Raw genomic sequence first — 15225 nt, 5'->3', positions numbered from 1 at the left:
TTCAACATGAAATACAATAATATTTGGGATATTTCAATTACTAAGTGAGACTATTATGTCTCAAATATACCTTAAATTAAATTTGGAATTTTGAAAATTTGAGTACTTTTCTACGTTTTGGTTGTAAGAATTTTATATATGATTTTTCTTATATGTATAGGCTAAATGTGTACAGTGAACAAAACAATATTGAATTGTTGAAAAAAAGGTACAACCTTGAAGATTTTTATAGAGAAAAAAAGAGCCCGTGCTTACAAATCAGAGATCTGACAATGGGGAGATCATTAGTATGTTTGACTCCAATATTTTAGATATCGAATAGACATTCTTATACATAATAGTTTCCTAAGTATTTATGCCATTTAGTTGCAATTCAATATAAGACTTTGAAAAAACACTCAAGTTATATTGTGTTGTAAGACAGTCATATAGTATTTCAACAATAAATCTTAAAAAATCCATTGGCTTATAGGTTATTATTTTTGAAACTATAATTTATATACATATGAAATTTAAGCTAAAGACTCACTAATCAATGATTCAACATATAAGGTCTTTCATATAATTGTTGTCACTAAGAGATAAAGCCAGCAAAATGATGACCGTCCATTTGGGAGCTGACCCAACTGACGCTGCAAATGAGGTAGCTGACACCATAGGTGCTCATGCTAGATTCAAATTTTTTGGAAGAACTTTATAAAGACCACATGCAAATATGCTGGTTTAGTACCACTGATAGTATGCATTGAGGTGTTACCTCTTGTTCCTGGTTGACACGTCCATGTTTGTGGACCAAAGTGTAACTAATGTCAATGTGGTCTATCTTAAATACTTCATCGACTTGACAAAGATTCACGAGTACAACTAGGAGGCCGTCTGTTTGGTGTACCTATACTCAAATCTATGTGAGGATTGTCTTTGAAAAATAAAGTAGAAGACAAGAAGCATCACATTAAATACGATAATTTACTGTTATTAATATTTTCATAACTCTTTTGTTACACTTGTTATTGATATTTTTTTCGAACCATTATCAGAGATGGATCATCTTCCATTTTCCATGCATCTCCGGGTGGTAACCTGTGCCTAACTACACTAAGGATTGGCCACATGTTGTTGCCTTTGCCTGCTCGGAGGGAATCGGGCGATCGAACCATTTCGGGTGTATCTTGACCATTATGTAGCAGATGACATTGACACCTGCCGATATAGCGGTCACTGCCATACGCGTCAACTGGATGTCATTTTGTTATACTTTGAATGACTGACATGGGTCAAGTCTGATGTATCTATATTTTCCTGAGCGAGTGATGCACCAATTTGAGTATTTGTAGATTATTCTGAGACACCTCTGAGAGGTCGCTTCTCCCACCATCCTCTATAGAGATCATGATGTGATACTTGAAGATTTTGAAAATCATTTGGTATCAGAGAACTATCGCAAGATTCCAACTCCTATGCATCGGGATTATGCATATGACATGTTTCTATAGGGTGTCACACCCTATCATGAATTCATACGCTCTTTGGAAGACCATATATGCCATATAATCATTTGATACTTGAGGCTAGGGATGACCACAACGTCTGTCGGCTTATTGTGGACATCGTGAGATTGGGCATGGAGGTAGGACTTTTTGAGGAAGGCAGTCCTTATTTGGTCCTCATAGAAGGTATTATTGCCGAGACACATAATGCCTTACTGTACATGCGGAGAAGCTGGGGGGGTTAGACATACTCAGTAATTTATGTTTGGTTGTAGTCTTTTTTGTATTTTTTCGGAATAAGTTATATATGATCGGTACATTTTGATTTTACTTTAATTATTATTTGACTTTTTAATATATGTGTAGCATATTTGAATCAATTAATATATCTGTTTTTTTAATTTATGTCCTAAAATGACCTAATGTATAAGTTGGCCTAAAAATATCAATGTTGGAACAATGTTGTTGCCTTGAAAGCATTTAGTGGGGTTTTCGAAGATGCATCTTTGAAATATCCTCTGTGATGTGCAATAAACACGCTTTTAATACCTTTATATGATTTTAGGGGGTATTTTGAAGATGCATCTCCAGATTCACCTCAGAAAATTCACGGAGATGCATCTTCGGATCATATTTAGTCAAAAAAATGGAATATTTGGTTGAATTACGAGGGCTAGTGTAATTTTAAATGCTTTTTCAAACATCAATAAAAACATTTTTGAATTTTCAGATGTGTTATAGACACCCTTAAAATGTTAAGAGTATTTTTCATAATTAAAATGTCTAACCCAATTAACCAAACAAACTCACCCATTTTCAATAGCCCGTTCAATTAGATTAGTTTTTAATGGTAAGTTGGTTTTGTTCGGCTCTAGCTATCCTTTAGTTATTATTTACTAAAAATTATAATATTATTTATTAAAAGAAATCTTAAATCTATAATATTCTTTAAAAAAACCAAAATTTCTAAGAAAAAAGTACGTCATTATAAAATATTTTTATATTGTCAATTTATCTAATTAAATCACATTTTTAATTTGAGAAAAAAAAATTCATAACTATTTATACACTGTTAATCAATAAAAAACGTACATCATAATAAATTTTATTTTTAATTTTAAAATATTAAAATGACATAATAAATATAAAATTTTTAATTAATTATATTTGTAAAATTGTTTTAAGCCGCAAGTATACTATTTTACACTCTTTTAATTTAAAATTACTTATATGACATAATATAATCTTTTAATTCTATTAGACGATAATGTAAAATCACACATGAAATCTGCGACGACTGATGTGTCACCGGTCACCGCAGCGACGGCACCTACAATTACCTCAGCGACGACTGATGTATCACCGGTCACCGCCGCGACGGCACCTACAATTACCTCTGCGACGACTGATGTGTCACCGGTCACCGCCGCGACGGCACCTACAATTACCACTGCGACCTGCGGCGGCATCTGCGACACCACTGCAATCTGTTCCTGCTCGTGATTGACTCAAAGGCGCCAAAAAAACTGTTTGAAGGTAAATACTGTTTGTTATTCATTGAGTTTGTGTGAATGTTTCATTAGTAAATCCTACATTCCAATTTAGAAAAGTTTTACTCTGAATTTGTGATTTTGATATTTTGAGTTCTGAAATGTTTGATATAATTATATTGTTTTGATTGAACATCTACAATTATATTTTGGCTTGGATTGTTTATGCTTAGTTAGTGACCTATTTCATACAACCATAGGAATCACTAATAATAATTTTGAAGCAGATTTGATATCAACATTAGAAATCATAGGAGAGTTTTTTTTTACACCAAGCTGTTAGGAAACATCCATAGGTAATTAATTCTAGATACATTTAATTTAACCAAAATTGACATTAGCCATATATCAATATAACTTCCAAACAAGATGTGTATCACCGACACCTCTGGAAAAAGGTGTGTCCGTTTTTGTGTTGGTGTCTGAAAGCGGCATCGACACTTGTGATTAGGTTTAAGTTATTCATTTTTTCAAATTATTACTGGTGTCGACGTGTCAGTGTCAGTGTCGTGTTTCCGGTGTCTGTACTTCATAGAGAGGTAGAACAACACTTATCTTTATGCAAGTGTCATCTCCTTAACTCACTTTATTTTCAAGGTACAACTATATTACTGTATAAGCATATAGTAACCAACATAGAAATTGGGCTTATGTTTGAAAACCCGCCAATTTTAATGATTTTATTCGAAAAATTGGAAGCTAAGGGACAACAAAAATTCCCCTGAGTCTCTTCTCAATTTTCTTTTCAATTTCATCTACTACCAACAACAACTCCTTCATCAATTCTTTTTTGTACCTTCTCCCTCAAACATAGAAACTTAGTCTTGTTTTTTAGTTGATTTCATGTGAAGAATGGACAATTGTGTTGGTTGGTCTTCTTTGTAAACTCACCAAAGAGTAATAAGCTCCACTTGGTCCCTTAGCCAACAAAGATGAATGTGTTCCTTTTTCAACAACACTTCCCTTATCCAAAACAGCAATCAGATCACAGTTTTGTATAGTACTCAACCTATGAGCCACAACCACACTTGTCCTTCCAACCATAACCCTTTCTAAAGCATCTTGCACTAGTTTCTCTGATTGACTATCAAGTGCACTAGTTGCTTCATCCAAAAGTAACACCTCTGGATTCTTCAATATAGCTCTAGCTATTGCAATTCTTTGTTTTTGACCACCACTAAGTTGAACTCCTTTATCACCACACCATGTCTCATAACCATCTTTTAAGCTTGATATGAAATCATGAGCCTTTGCAGCCTTTGCAGCCTCAATGATCTCACTTTCATCAACTTTATCATCATATGCTCCATATGCTATATTGTCCCTTATGGTACCACCAAACAATGTTGGTTCTTGATTCACAAGTGCAATGTGTTTCCTTAATGATCTTAGATTATAAGACTTTATGTCTCTACCATCTATTGTCACCATCCCTTTAAAAGGATCATAAAATCTCTCAATTAGTCCTATGATTGTTGATTTTCCAGAACCACTTTCCCCGACCAAAGCTGTTGATTTTCCGGCGTCAATTTTAATAGAGAACCCTTGAAAGATCATCAAATTAGGCCTAGCTGGATATGCAAAATGAACGTCATGAAGTTCAATTTTTCCGATTAGTTTTTCAACCTTGTAACCTTGTAAATCATCTGGCTCAATTTTTGTATACCTATCAAGGACTGCGAAAACCGATCCAACAGCACTAGAAGCTTTAGCAAAATCATTAGTCATGCTACTAGCAGCATCACCAATAACTTTTCCAGTGCTTATCCAAATCATAGTAGTCTCAAAAAATGCATTTTTTGTTATATATCCTTGCGACACAAGTTTTCCTCCATACCAAAAGTTTAAGGCTCTAGTGCAAAAGATGAGGCTTTGTGAACATGCAAGCCCAATACCTGCAAACCATGATTGTCTAATATTTTCATGACTCGGGCCTTGTTGGGATTTTTCAAGCATTTTAAGGATTCTATTTTGTGATGAAAAAGATGTGATGGTTCTTAGATTTGAAACAGCTTCAACAGCTATTTTGCTACTTTCATCTTGGGCCTTAATGGCTTTGCTTGACATGTTATTTAGAAGGACACACTTTATGTAGAAACAAATTATGCTAATTGGCTGAACTGCTATCATAACAATGGATAGTCTCCAAGTAATGATTAGGCCCATTGTGAATGTTACTGCCACTGCTGATATAGTTTGTATCGTTAGTGACAATCTATCCCCCACCAACGATCTTACCTGCATTATTAATTTGAAAAGAAATTCAAAACATTTTATTTTATGTTTGTCTTCTTAATATATAGTTTTTTTCAAATAATTTAGGAGAACATACCACATTGGCTTCTTTGGCAAGTCTGGAGCAAACAGCACCTGTAGAATTTTGATCCTCATCAAACCAACCAACTTCAAAAGTGAGTATCTTGGAAAGCATTCTTTCTCTAACCCTTTTAGTCAAGTACTCTCCCATGTAAGCAAAGCTATAATGTTGAAGCACATTAAAAACCAATGAAGACACAGCCAACCCTAGAAAACAAAATGCATAGATCCTAATTTGTTTCTTGATCTCATCATGGTCCTCCAGAAAATAAACTGATGCAACTGACCCTGTTGAAAATGTATACAAAGGATTAACCGCACCGAAGAAAATCGCGCTCAAACAACCCAAACACACTTGCTTCCACTCTGGAAAATTCATTGCCAACAACCTTCGAAACGAAGGAACCTTTACCTTCTCCTTCTTCTCCCTCTCCTTATCATTATTGATATTATTATTAAATACCTCAACATCATTAACGATATCTCCAACAACATTTTTATCGTTAACAATATCCCCACCACCACGTGTCATTGAGTCAAAAGAGCTAGAATGTGTTGCGAGTCTATAACTATTTGTGTTTTGCATGTGATCTATATTAATGATAGATGGAGTATCTTCGTTTTGGTCATTTTTGGTTTGCTGGATACGAACGAGGGAAGTGTAAAGCGAATTGTCATTTTGAATGAGGCTCTCGTGAGATCCCGTTTCCACGATCTTACCATTTTGAACGAATGCAATGATGTCTGCATTTTGGATGGTGGATAAGCGGTGAGCGATGATGATGGTGGTGCGTCCAACCACGGCTTTGTCTAGAGCTTGTTGGACGACTCGTTCGGATTCAGAATCGAGTGCACTTGTTGCTTCATCTAGCAATAGAATTCTTGGCATTTTTATTATGGCTCTTGCGATGGCAATCCTCTGCTTTTGTCCTCCTGACATTTGTATTCCGCTCTCCCCAACCTGTATTAGTAAGCATACAATTAACATCTTAAGTATAACCACTATGTTAAGGTTGAAGTTTTGGATCTAGAAACTATAAAGTGTCTGCAATGATTTGTTATGTGATTCAGCTGGGTGTTCCAATATTTGGACAGATAAAGGAAGACACAAAAAGTAAGAAGAATTTATTGAAAGAAATAGTGATTTACAAGTAGTTTTACTTTGCCTAACATAAGTATATCTCGAGTTTAGATTCTTATGATTGGACTTTTGTGTTTAGGTAATATAGAGCCGATTCCAGCACTTCTGCAACATGCCATTGATCACTTTATTCAATGGCACTTACTTCTCTAATTTAGTGGAATTAGTTTGATTCATGTGAGTATGATTCATGCAATTTGAATGGGAAAGATAAGGTGCTTCATGTACGTGGACCACCATACTAGTGTTTTTTTATTTTATGAAATTATTATAACAGATTTCACACGATGAAGAATAAGGAATATAAACTATTGTTCAAGTAATTAAAAATAGATTTTAAGTGAGAATGTTCAATAACCATTTTGGCTTATTCTATAGTAGTAAATACCATTATTGGATTAGATTAAGTTGCTTGAATATGATATGTATAATGTAGCACTTACCAAAAGTTGAACATTAATAATATTTATGTTATATATAGGCCTAATAGTTTTGGCTTAAATGCATTTATTCCCTCTATTTATATTTGGTTCATAGCATAATGACAAAAGCAATTAGCACTAACCTGAGTATCATATCCTTGTGGCAACTTTGAAATGAAATTATGAGCATTTGAAGCTTTAGCAGCATCAACAACATCTTCATATGTAGCATCCTCTCTTCCAAAAAGTATATTCTCCTTAATACTTGTTGCAAATAAAGCAGGTTCTTGACTCACCAATCCCATTTGAGATCTAAACCATTTGAGTTGCAACTTATGAATAGCAACTCCATCAAAAAGAATCTCTCCACCAATTGGATCATAAAACCTTTGCAAAAGCGATATTACAGTTGATTTTCCTGAACCACTTCCTCCTACTAATGCTACTGTTTTACCTGATGGAACCTTTAAGCAAAAATCATTTAAGATCACACTTTCTGGCCTTGACGGATACACAAAATCAACATGGTTGAATTCAACTTCCCCAAACACTTTCTCTAGAATTTCACCTTCCGTGTTTTCTGAATCAATCTTTGGAACTCTTTTTATTACTTCCATTATTCTTTCTCCTGCAGCGCTTGCATCTGCGAAGTATCTCACATTTGTTAAACTAGATCCTAAAGCCCTGTCACACAAGAAAAATAAATTAATAAACAAAAAAAAAAGCCCAAAATTTTAAATAGTAAAAATTAAATGAAAAAAGATAAAAGGTATAAGGGTAATTACGTTCCACCAACGGTAAATAATGATCCAACTGCAAATACATCACCCCCTTTAGAACCATGATACATGACCAATATGCTACCATAATATGCAATTAAAGACCATACAGCATAATTAACACCATTGATTCCAATGACTAAGCCTTTAGCTAATCCTTGTTTCAATCCCAACTTCACAGATCCTTCTAAGGCATCAGAGAAATCAGCTATGGTTTTGGTTTCTCCTACAAAAGAATAAACTGTTCTGATAGAAGATATTGTTTGTTCTACTATTGTACCAGCTTGGTTATACTCTTGTCTGATTTTTCTAGCCAACCCTATCAAAGTCCTCTTATATATGAAACCAGGAACCACAAGTAGAACTACAAAAGGGAATCCAACAATGGCCAATCTCCATAATGATATAAATGCCACTATATAGCTCCCAATGAATCGAGACATATTCTTCAAAAAATCTGGAACCTATAGGTTTCATGATTAGAAGAAATCAACTAATTGTTAATGTCACAATTATAGAGCTTTGATTATTTTTAGAAAAAAAAACATAGAACTTAAATGTGAAGTAGACCCTCAAAAAACTCTTTTTAAAAATATCCTATACCAAGTGATACACTAAAGGGTGACAATCGTACTTGTTCGCTTTGCAAAAGTCTAAAAAAAATAGGGCGGATCAAATATAGTTAAATGTGTGGACCAAAAGTCTTAGTCCATCCTGTAAAAATAAAGGCTAGGTGGGACTGGCATGCGGGTCTTGTACTCCTAAAGATTAAAAGTTACAAATTTTTTGTTAATGTCCGTGTTCACAAGTTAAAATCTTGGTCTGTCAAAAAAAAGCGAGTAAAACAGATGTGCCCGTCAGCTCACACTTGTTTTGTCACTACTTGACTAAATACAAATCTTAAACTTTTATAACTTTGTCAAGACTTATTTATTTTATTTTTGATACCTTGTCACTCAGAACATCTTGAATTACTAGAGTGTCGGTAGACACGCTAGTGATGACTTCTGATGTACTTGTAACATGCAAATCGAAGTATGCTACTTCTTGTCTTAAAACTGCTTTTATGTACCTAACTCTCATTCTTGCAGCTTGTCTCTCACCTGTTCTTGTCCAACAATAACCCTCTAAAGAGGGTATGATGTCAATACTTGTGTATATACTAAACAAGTTAAAAGAGAAGTTAAAACTAAAAATAGTTACAAAATTGAAAACTCACCTAAGAAGCAAGCAACAAAAGAGGCACAAGCCACATATAACACAGCAACTGCATTCTGCATCCAAAAGTTAATAAAGTCAAACCAAATAACTTATATGTGAAAGAAAAGTCTTAAAAAAACTCTTAGAGTGTGTTTGGACGAGATAATTAAAAATTTTAAAATTCAAAATAATTTAAATGATTAAATTGAAATGGTGGAAAACAAATGTTTAGAGAGAGAAGCTCTCCCTTCTCTCTAAACTTAGGGTTTTCTATGTTCCCCTCTTTTGATGGGTGTCACCTCCCCTCTTGTAGAGGGGTTCCTCCTCTTTCATGGAAGTTATTCACCACCATTATGGTGGTCATCTCCTCTTCAATGGAGGTTTCTCTCCCATTGTAAGTTTTCCCTCCTCTCTTTTCATTCCTTTGAAACCCTCACTCATGTTAGATCCATACATGCTTCTTCCTCCAACCTCCATCAAGCTCCTCCTCCTCTTCACCATCAACCATCAACTGTTTTCAACTCTAAAATCACCTCCACCAACCAATGGCCTAGAGTGGTATCGACATGGAAAACGACCCCCACCGGAGCCGCCTTCGCCGGAAGATAAGGAAGCCCGGATTTTATGTGTGTGTTTTCATGTAATAGTTTATTTTATTGTACTTGTTTTGTTGTGTGTTCTATTTTTTCTTGTTTGGTTTGTTTTGTTGGGTGTGTTATTATTAGATTTAGGTTGTTTTAAGTTTGTGCTCAAGGTATTTGATGAAATGCCTCAAAGAAGCTTGGACAGAGGAAATGTGTTTTGGAGTAAGAATCTTACTATGGATGTGGTAAATCAAACTCCTCTTTTCAGTCAACAATTGTTTCATTCACAAGTGGTGAGATTAATCAATATTGTGAACCCGAATAATCGATTTGAGCGTGATAAAGCTAGTGTCAAAGCTAAAGATATGATCCGTAATTGGATAGATTTAAAGATTGGAGTTCCAAAACTCACATGTCTCTTGTTGAAGAACTTTGCTTGGTTGATTGGATTAAAGTTTTGGTTTGGTACCTTCCTTTTGGTTTCTATTCTCTCAAAGCTTTGTAATGTCCATAGCTTGTTAGTCTTAATTATTAGTGATGTTGTCAATGTGTTGATGGGAAATGCCCTAACACATTTTATTTCTTTATGTTTGTACTCTCTCTTTTTCATCTAATGAATGAGATTGTTTTCTATCAAAAAAAAAATTGAAATTTATTCATTTTTAAATTATTTTGTTTGGATAGAGTATTAAGATAATTCATTGTTAGATTTTTGGGGTCACTTTTTTAAAAATTAAAATTTTTTGGACCAAATTAAAAAATTAAAAAGTAGAGACTAATGTACAATTTTTAAAAATTTGAAGGACCAATTTGCAATTTTTTAAAAATTTTTGAGGTCAATTTTTTTATTTTTGAAAATATGAGGACTAATTTGTAAAATTTGAAGAAATAATAGTAACAAATACATTCTACAGAGAATAAGAGGAATTTCAAATTCTTTGATTTTTGTTGTCATTTCAAAATAATTAAATTTAACTTAGATAAAATATTCTATAAATTTCTATCATTTTAATAATTCTTTATTTTTTATCCAAACAATAAATTTTATACAAATCATTTTAAATTCCTTTAAAACATTACATTACCTGATTAAAATATTTCATCCAAACGCATGCTTATATATTTTTGTCATCATTGAACCTATCACGCAAATATGTCATCTGCATTTCCTCACTTCTCTTTTTCCAACAAATCAATATCGATACTCCAATTCTATATACCGTGTCATGTAAATTGAGGACCACTAGTTATAAACATGTATTTAAACCATATTTTATATAATGAGGACTTCTCATTCTCAACATACTCCTTCAAGTTTAAAATTTGAAATTTAGAGTCTAATTTGAGTACCTTGATAAAAGGTAGTCAAAAGAATATTGGGAGGAATTTAATTCAATTTTATAAAATCTATAATATAAGAAAATTAGATATTTTGAAAAACACCATTTTAACTTTTTGTTTTAGTCTGCCACCTTATTATTTTGAGAGCATTTTGTGTTTAAAATTAACTTTTTGCAACTATATTATACTTTTGATTCTAAATTGTATTTTTGCAACTAAATTGTACTTTTGCAACTAAATTGTATAATTTTGGGAGTATTTTGTATTCAAAATTTACTTTTTACATGTATAAAATAATTAAACACTTTTGGTGCATCAGTAATAATTTTTTTTTAATTCACAAGTAAATTAGTTTCTAAAATATATGTTAGACTAATTATGTGTTAAATGTTTGTTATGGGTCAAAGTCAAATTCTATTATTAATCTAAATATTTTTATAAATGATACCTACAAAAGATAATATTTGTGTACCGAGATAAAATATATTTGATCCATGTCTTTTTATAAACGGTGTTATTTTTATACACGGGAAAAAAACTATAATTGATCTAAATATTTTTATATACGAAAATTTACTATTGATCCATATATTTTTTGTAAATGATACATAAACATAAATAATATTTGTATACGGGAAAAAAATCTATTATTGATCTAAATATTTTTATATACGAAAGATGGTATTATGATCCATATATTTTTATATACGAAAAATGGTATACAGGAAAAAATCGTTTATTGATCTAAATATTTTTATATACGAAAATTTACTATTGATATAGTTATTTTTGTAAATAAAACCTAAACATAATATTTGGGAAAAAAATTTATTATTGATCTAAATATTTTTATATATGAAAATTGGTATTTATGATCCACAAAATTTTGATTAAAAATGGTATACGGAAAAAATCTATTATTGATCTAAATATTTTTATATACAAAAATTTACTATTGATCCAAATATTTTTGCAAATGATACCTAAACATAAATACTATTTGTATACGGAAAAAAATTTATTATTGATCTAAATATTTTTATATACGAAAGATCGTATTTATGATCCAAAAATGATATACAGGAAAAAAATTAATTATTGATTTAAATATTTTTATATATGAAAAAATCTATTATTAATTAATTTTTTTGTTTGTTTTTTAACCTTCTATTTAAAATAAATATACTATGTAAGCAAATGTGTCTACCAGACTAGAACTCGTGCGTATGCACGAATTTGTTACTAGTTGGTTTATAAGGTGAGAACCATGCACCACTTGTAACACATCTTGCAACAAGCAAACACATCTTACATAAACACTAATACTATTTTAAAATTTGAATTTGGGTTAACTAAACTCTACGAAATTAGTTTGCTAGTTAAGAACTACCAACCACTTATAAAGATATATTTAAGACATATTTCATCTAATACAAAAATTCTCAATAATTTCAATAGAAGATCTTTAGATTTTCTAACTCTAGATTAAATATCAGATGGTTGATAGCGGTTTACAGATAAGTTAGTTGATAGTTGATAGTTTATAATTGATAGCTAATGATTGATAGTTTATAACTGATAAGCTAATTAAAGTGTTTGATAAAATTAGTGGTTCAACTAGCTGATTAATTAAAATGACATAAAAGATATTTAATACATAATTATTTTATTTTAAAATAAATTATAGAGAGTAAAAGTGGATTTTAGTTAAAATAATAAGGGTAAAAATAGAAGAAAAAATGATAAGCTATAAGCTGAAACTCTATTTAAAATAGCGTTTGGACAATAAACTATATGCTAGTAAAATAAGTTATAAGTTCGTGATGAAAAGACCGTTATCAAACAAGTCTTTTATTATTATATGAACTTATAAACTATAAACTATAAGTTTAGAAAATGAAAATGACATGCCAAATAGAAGCCTAATGTTTTAAGATTTTGATTTAAAAATTGGGTAAACTCAAATATAATATTTAATCCAAACTAAATAAATTATTTGTATATATTGTCCCGCTAACAAAAGCTTGGCTTCATCCTTAAATAAAAAAATAGTCAATATAAATTCATATTTCTAATGTCTTAAAATTTTGAGTTGAGATGTAATTTTAAGTTCTTTCATGGATCTTGAAAGTTTAATTCATTGTAATTTTCAAGTGCTCTCAATAACTCTTTAATAGGTAGTATCAGAGTCATAATTCAATTTGACGGGGAATATATGTGAAATTCTAGCGTAAAACAAGTCTAGTGATATGAGTGATTTATACTTGAGGTGAGATTATTAGTGTTTAGTATATATGTCAACTAAAAATGTCAAAATGTTGAATATAAAAAATAAATAAATGATAAACATCATAGTATGATATGTGAATATGATGTTATGTTTGTAGATATTCCATAACTTTGTTGTTTTGGGTCACTGGGAGTTTTGTCATGAAATATGCATAAGATGACATCACTATCACGTTGATGCATCATGTCTCTTTAATATTTTAAAATTTAATAAATTAAAAAACCATAATAATAGATATTTTCTTAAATAAATATTTTTTGTATAATTAAATAAATGTGTTGACACTACAAAATAATTAATTTTATTATTTTCTTAAAAACCATGAATAAATAAATAATTTAATTATATATTATGTAAATGACAAAATTAGTATAAGAAAAAAATATATTTAATTTTCAAAATTTTAAACTTTTCTTTATATTTTTATTATTTTAAGAATTTTAATTTTAATATTTTAAACTATTTTTTATATTTTAAAATTTTAATTTTAATAAATGAGCTATTATTTTTTAATTTAATATCAAATTCTTTTTTTAATTTATTTTTAAATGATATTACATTATATTAAATTTTAGTTTCAGATTTTATATTTTAAATTATATTTTATAGAAGTAAATTAATAATTTATTTTCTCATCTCATATTGAAAGATTTGTATATGTTTGTTAAGCAAAACATTTCTTCACTTCTCTTCAATAAAATCTCCACAATTGAATTAAACTAATCCACCGACTAAGAAATACTCTCAATCATCAATTGAATATTTAAAAGTTGATATTTGAGTAGAGAAAGTAGAGGAAGAGTTTGTATCCTCTTTTATTTTTATTTTATTTTTAAACAAGACTTCTATTTTTGGCTTTATTATAATAAAATGTATAAAAACTTCATATATGCTACTAGTTTTAAATATGATTTCATACACTTAAATTATGTTAAGTTAGAGAGAGAAAGAGTGATAACCTCATTGATGCTATGAACAAAGTTGTTGCTTGCTGAGGCAGAAAAACCACCCATAGAGTTCATGATTTTGCTTGTGATAAACACCACCAAAGGTACCATTATGCCGTCACTGATTGCCCCCAAAGAACCAAATACCATGAAGAACCAATCTAGAATATCAGCATGCATGAAAATTGACCTAAAAGAAACATTCTTTGTTTTCTTCTTTTTAACAATGGAGACATTTATAAGATCGTCACCTCCCATTTCAGGTACTTTTTCTTTTGTGATGATAAAAATTAAAATAGAATAAGGTTTTTTTTGTTGGTGTGACAACTATGTATATATTTGTGGTGGGTTACAAGATCATGCTTTCGATGGTTTTGTTTGTTATTGAATTATATAAGGTTTTTGTGATTTTATAGGAAAAGATATAATGAGAGAGTGTCTGACTGTAGAGTTGTTAAAATGGGTTATGCGGCTTTAAACGGGCCAACTCGGGTTCTGAGCTTTTTTAGTGTTAGGCTAAAAGGATTCTGTGTACTATAGACTTGATAATCATTACCCGAACTTGACCCTAGATAGGTTTCGGACTATCCGACCTTAAATAGATTTTTTTATTTAAAAAATTAAAATAAAAATTTCATAATATTTATTATAAATAAAATTAAAAAATTATATTATTTTAAACATAATATATTTTTTAAATTTTAAAGTATTATACTATCTCTTATAAATATTATAATGTATTTTTAATTAAATACAATATATATCTAAATTGTAAAAAATAATACTTGAATATTTAGTATAAGAGAAAAGCTAATATAATACGATAAAAAAGTGTTGATTATATTAATGTATAATATTTAAAAGAGAAATATTTAATACAATAGAGATAAAATTTAGTGCGGTGAGAAAATTAATGTACTATTTTGGAGTAAGACAATATAAATATTAATATGTATTTTTTAAAATTTATAATTATGCAGGCCTAATGGGCTACCAACGACTCATATGAGCTTACTCCTAATCGGTAGCGGACTTTTCAAGACTGCACTAAAAAACGCTGAAAAATATGGGCTATAATTTTAAGGCTCAAGTTCTATGATTTTTCGGGTTTGAAAGACCGGCCCATATGGACTAGCCCATTTTGACAACTCTATGTGAGTGTGTGAGT

At 30.6% G+C, this 15225-nt stretch overlaps 1 protein-coding gene and 1 long non-coding RNA gene across 4 annotated transcripts; one reads left to right on the top strand and one right to left on the bottom strand.

The window, feature by feature from the left end:
* The first annotated feature begins 2731 nt into the window (after window positions 1-2731).
* On the top strand, window positions 2732-6854 carry LOC131652783 (uncharacterized). 2 transcript variants are annotated; one of them, XR_009298803.1, is made up of 2 exons: window positions 2732-3023; window positions 6574-6854. It is a non-coding gene; the product is annotated as an uncharacterized LOC131652783 (long non-coding RNA). The 2 variants fall into 2 exon arrangements; XR_009298804.1 differs by having other exon boundaries at window positions 5360-6854.
* Window positions 3619-14347, bottom strand: LOC131652782 (ABC transporter B family member 15-like). Of its 2 annotated transcripts, none has more exons than XM_058922740.1 (7): window positions 14070-14347; window positions 8911-8969; window positions 8644-8845; window positions 7702-8159; window positions 7060-7600; window positions 5370-6314; window positions 3619-5275 (listed from the first exon to the last, which is right to left on the bottom strand). In XM_058922740.1, the coding sequence occupies exons 1-7, from the start codon at window positions 14313-14315 to the stop codon at window positions 3869-3871; spliced, it is 3858 nt and encodes a 1285-aa protein (XP_058778723.1). In that variant the 5' UTR covers window positions 14316-14347; the 3' UTR covers window positions 3619-3868. The 2 variants fall into 2 exon arrangements, with proteins under 2 accessions (XP_058778723.1, XP_058778722.1); XM_058922739.1 differs by having other exon boundaries at window positions 8644-8822; window positions 8915-8969.
* Window positions 14348-15225: the final 878 nt, after the last annotated feature.

This window comes from Vicia villosa, linkage group LG2, assembly GCF_029867415.1.
Source record: "Vicia villosa cultivar HV-30 ecotype Madison, WI linkage group LG2, Vvil1.0, whole genome shotgun sequence".
NCBI classification, from domain to species: Eukaryota; Viridiplantae; Streptophyta; class Magnoliopsida; order Fabales; family Fabaceae; genus Vicia; species Vicia villosa.
Note: the sequence above shows the minus strand (reverse complement) of the source record. Positions and strands in the feature narration are given on the sequence as shown.

What these genes read in the sequence shown, in the direction of transcription:
- LOC131652782 (XM_058922740.1), bottom strand. Translation starts at nt 14,315, where the DNA reads ATGGGAGGTGACGATCTTATAAATGTCTCCATTGTTAAAAAGAAGAAA. An exon ending in GTTGCTTGCTTCTTAGGTGA is followed by an intron (nt 8,846 to 8,910) that starts GTTTTCAATTTT and finishes TATATACACAAG; the next exon opens with TATTGACATCATACCCTCTT. An exon ending in TTATTTACCGTTGGTGGAAC is followed by an intron (nt 7,601 to 7,701) that starts GTAATTACCCTT and finishes CTTGTGTGACAG; the next exon opens with GGCTTTAGGATCTAGTTTAA.